This window comes from Pteronotus mesoamericanus, unplaced genomic scaffold (assembly GCF_021234165.1).
Source record: "Pteronotus mesoamericanus isolate MK-2021 breed Mesoamerican mustached bat unplaced genomic scaffold, CSHL_Meso_final contig_221, whole genome shotgun sequence".
Classification (NCBI taxonomy): Eukaryota; Metazoa; Chordata; class Mammalia; order Chiroptera; family Mormoopidae; genus Pteronotus; species Pteronotus mesoamericanus.
In genome coordinates this window covers 902,235-906,982 of record NW_026555092.1, presented here as the reverse complement: position 1 = coordinate 906,982, position 4,748 = coordinate 902,235, and the positions used below count along the sequence as shown (strand labels likewise).

General features: G+C 50.3%; 1 protein-coding gene across 1 annotated transcript; it reads right to left on the bottom strand.

The window, feature by feature from the left end:
• Window positions 1–319: 319 nt before the first annotated feature.
• On the bottom strand, window positions 320–1,435 carry UBXN10 (UBX domain protein 10). Its single transcript, XM_054571438.1, has one exon. It carries the CDS (start codon window positions 1,433–1,435, stop codon window positions 554–556), a length of 882 nt encoding a protein of 293 aa, XP_054427413.1. The 3' UTR covers window positions 320–553.
• Between the last annotated feature and the right edge of the window lie 3,313 nt (window positions 1,436–4,748).

Below are 4,748 nucleotides of genomic sequence, written 5' to 3'. Positions count from 1 at the left end.
TGTACTAGCAAAAGACCTGTTCTTTCCTCTGCGGAAAACCCAAGAAACTCTAGCCACACAAGCCCAGCAAAGAGGCTGCTTCCAAGACAGGGTTGCCGCCTGTTTCTTAAAGATGCTTGCAAGAAATACAAATGCCAGCTTGACATTTCTTGAACCCTGGTTATTTACCAGACTAGAATCCTCTCTGGGATGTGTTTAATCCTGCATCAAATACAGAAAGGCAAACCATTGGCTTTGAGAGAGAGAGAGAGAGAGAAAGATCATTGTAAAGATGAGCAGGTGCTCCAAGAAGGTCCCATACTCTAGGAAGAAGAAGGGCTAGTCGCAGCTGTTCTAGGAACAGCCCTGGTAACTGACCAGTTCACTCCAGGGGTGTTGAGAATTTAACAACCAGAAGAGAATCTTCTCAGGGCACTTGGTGCATGCATACATTTCACTGCTTCCAAGGAGATGCGGTGAAGGCGAGAGTCCCAAGAATCAGAGCTGCACCAGGCTCACATGGCACCTGGAACCATCTGCCTGGGAGGCCATGGCACCTGAGCGCACTCCCTGCTCAGAGATCCAGAACCCCAGCTGGACGGCTGTGGACGCAGTTCCACCCCTCCCCGTCTTCCTGCGAGATGCCCAGCACGGACTTGTGGGGGATCCTGCACTCTTGCAGAGATTTGGTGAGGTCGGAGAATCGTCTCCTAGGCACCTCCATCGTTTCAATGCTGCAGTGTTGGTAGGTGGCCTTGTTTTTGTGTTCAGCCACAGCCACAATGGTCTGCAAGTCATCGGTTGGCCGGAAGTGGCGAACAAACCTCCGGCCTGATGGCGATCTCACCGCAAGCAGCAGCCTTGGCTCTTGATCTGATGGTTCCTCCAGGACTCCAGCCCTAGAGAGGGTCTGTCTCCTGGTTTGGGCGAAGAGTTCCTTCTCCGGGGAATGAACTGGAGCTCTGGAATCCTCTTTGCTTGTCTTTGTGGTGCAGGTCTCCTTTTGGTGAAGAGTCTGGATGCTGCTCAGTTGCAGGGAGTCAGCCCTTTTAGCAACTGTTTCCACAGCCTCCTCCTCCAGGGTCTTTCTGTTGATGGAAGGAAGGACCGGGTATTTATTGAGGGAAGAGGAAGCCCCTATGGGTACCTGCTGCAGCAGCTCGGGGACCTCATCGGGAGCTCCCTGATTTGGGGATCTGGGTGCACGGGTTCCTAGTTTCTGGCTGCTTGGTGACTCGCAGGGAATGGCTGGAGGTGGAGAAGATGGTGCGCGACGGGAGCACGCCCCCGCACCCTGGGGTTTGTGCAGGCTCGGCCGTGTACGCCCCTTGGCGGACTTGGGCCTTATGACGTGCATGTCCAGTGAGCTTGGCTGCCAAATGAAGCCGTCGGCTGCTGCGCTGACAGCAGGTTTGCATTCAGTGGAGGCCACATTCACGGTGGCTTCGGTGGCCATTGCTTCTCAAGAGCCCTAGGGAAGCAGGAGAAAAAGAGGAGGCCATGGATTCAATTTCCTGGGACTTTTGGATCCCAGCAGGGTACCAGAATAAGCCAACCCACCATGCTGGAGGGGCGCACCAGCTCTAATTCATTCATTCATTCCAGGTATTGGAATCTATCAGTGAACCAAAATCCTTGCAACTTAAATTATCATAGTGAGGAAAGGCAAGTGTTAAACCTATATGTAAATAATAATTGCCACGAAGAAAATAAAGCACTGCATTAGAGATTGACTAGGGTGGGGACTGACTCTTCTTCTTAATTGGCAGGGATGGGGGAGGCTTTAAGCTGAGAGACCAGAATGATGAGAAGGAACATGTTACAATCTAGACTAGGGGCTGACTGACTTTTTCTGTAAATGATTTTGGCTTTGGGAGCCATGTGATCTCTGCTCAAGCTACTAATCCTACCATGGTAGCACGAAGCCAGCCACAAACAGCTATGCAAAGCAGTGTTACTAGGGGTGGCCTCTGCTCCAAAGAGCCAAAGTAGCCCTGTGAAGTCACCACGCAGGAAAGCCAGGCTCAGCTTCACTCCAAAGCCGAGGGACAGACCGACAGGCTTCTCTTTGCACCCTGGTGAGGGATCATCCTGAGTCAGGGGACAGTGGTGAGCGCTGGTCCAGTATTCCCTGCAGAAGAGCCACCCTCTCTGACCCCCATTTTCCCTTTCTCCCTAAATCCTTCTCTTCTTTACCAATCCACCCATAGCTTCGTTTTCCTTCCTGCTGTCATCTTTCATTGCTTAGGCGGCTCTGCACGCATCAGTTCATGCACTGTCCCTCCACTGTCCCAAGTTTGTCGCCAGGGGTGGAAGGAGGGATGGGAGGCTCCATTGCTGATCCACCCACTGGCCAGAACTTACAGGGTTGTCCCTGTGCTCTAGACTAAGGGTCAGCAAATCTTTTCTGTAAATGGCCAGACAGTCAATACTTTCAGCTTTGTGGGCCACACAGTTGGTCACAAGTACTCCACGCCACCCTTCTGGTATGAAAGTTGTCGCAGACAGTATGCAAATGAACAGGTGCGGCTGTGTTCCAATGAACCTTCATTTATGGACATGGAAATGTGAATTTCACATAGTTTTCATGTGACACAGAATATTCTTCTTCTGATTTTTTTCAACCATTTAAAAGTGTAAAAGCTATTGGCCCATGAGCCACACAAAAGCTGGTGGTGAGCAGGCTTTGGCCCGCGGGCCACCACTAACAAACGCTGTCCCAGACCAACTGCAAAGGGGACTTGGGGCACATGCAAATACTATAGACATGCGAGCCAGAAAGGCAGAGCGACTTTCCTGTGGTCACACAGCCAGCTAGTGGCACAGCCTGAAATAGAACTGAGGTCGGTGACACGGGTCCTGTTCTTGAGGACCAGGCTGGGCATCTCCCCCAGCATGTGCCAGTCTGTCTCCTACTGTTTGTTTCTGTCTCACTGTTTACGTTTCTACCTTGGAAATGCTGCAGGGGCCTCCGGATTTGTCTCTGGCAGCTGGGGTGCGCAGGAGTGCCTGTGAAATCACACGGAAGCAGTGTTCTGAAGCGTGGTGGGAGGCGTGCGCACTTCTCTGTGCGGGCCCACCAGGGCCAAACCAGGCCTTTTCCTCTTTGCCGGCCACCGTGGTGGCCCTTTCACTAACACTGTTCCAGCCACCTCCTCCTCCCAGTCCCCGGTTACACCTTCCCAGGACATGGCTGTGTCTTGGGCTGCCTGCCTCCCTCTGAAGCCCGACCACCACTGAGGCCGCCGTTCTCCCTGCCCACAGGCTGACCATCTCTCTAAAAACCTTCTGGTGACTTCCCAGTGCCTCACGGCCCCCGAAGAAGCAGCGTGTTTGGGTGCAAAGAACACAGGCCCTGGAGTCATAAGACCTGGATTCCAGTTCAGGCTCTGTCTGGAGCTAGCTAGGAGACCACAGGGCCGTCGCTCCATCTTTCTGGTCCGTCACTTTCCTCATCTACAGAATTAGCTCGATGACTTTGAAGACATCATTTACATACCTCTGCATATCCGTCTCTTTATCTGTAACATGAGGAGAGTATGAAGTAATGTAGGTCAGGCCGTGATCACCAGGCTTGGTGCATAATAAAGACAATTAAATGGCAAGGGGTTTTTTTGCTTTTGTTTTTGTTTTTCTCTTTGCTTAGTGCTTTTATTATTTTAGATCCAGATGCTTTACCTGCTGCTTCAGAGCTCTTCCCCAGGCTGTTTGTTGTCAGCTCTAACCAGCCTGGGGAATCACGGGACTCACGCCTGCCCCGCCCACTGCACAGAAGTGCCGGAAGGCTGATTTCAGTGAGCTGTGGCCCTATTGAAATTGCCTCAGAAAGAAGAGATCACTTGCTTTCTAATCCCTTCTAATTCCACACTGTAATATTATACTTACCACAAATTCACTTACTCCAAGCTACCTTCATCATACAGTTCTGACCACTCTCAGCTCTGCATGTGAATGATACCATTCTGTGCACCATTATTGCTTAGTTTGAGGGAGTATCATACCTCTTCCTCTCCATCAAAACCACAGCCAAACAAAACACAATATTCCTGTATCTTCCTGAAGTCCTATTCAGGGCAAAATCTTAAAGTGACGCTCCCTTTCTTAACCTATTGGCCCCTGTGTTTTCTCCATTCTGCTCGCAGACAGTATCCCGACTACACTCCCATTTCCCTCTTCTCTCTAGCCTTTCACACCCAATCTGGCAGCTAGGAGTTCAGGAGCTTTCTCCTTGGCATCCAAAAAGCATGCCCATCTCCGTGTTAATTTAATCTATTTTCTGATCAACTGTGAAGAATGTGCTGGAGTTTTTTTCCTCTCCCCTTTTAGTTTAGTTCTAAAGTCTTTCACTTGTAATTAAGCAATTCTGCACTTTAACTCTGCACAGCACGAGGAGGTCAACGTTGTCCAACTGTTCTGCCAAAGATAAGCCCAGCCGGCTCAGCGACTCCCCCTCTCTGCCCACCCACCCCGCTTGCGGAATGGCTATTAATTTGCCACAGCTTCTACAGAGTTATCACAGACTTGGCTTCCCACTCCCACACATGCCTCGGGACGGTTTTACTGTCAGTAAGTTTGGTAACTTAGAAACCTCTTCTTTTAACAACTTTGAGGAGGAAAGTCACGTGTTCTCCCAGGCTCTCTGCTGGATTATTTTTAACAGTAAAACTTGAGTATGTGCATGCACTTTCTATACCTTTTGGTAGTATATAATTATCCATGTTCAAAGGGTGGCATATTCAAGACACAATGGTCATAAGATAACATGACTG

What these genes read in the sequence shown, in the direction of transcription:
- UBXN10 (XM_054571438.1), bottom strand. Translation starts at nt 1,435, where the DNA reads ATGGCCACCGAAGCCACCGTGAATGTGGCCTCCACTGAATGCAAACCT.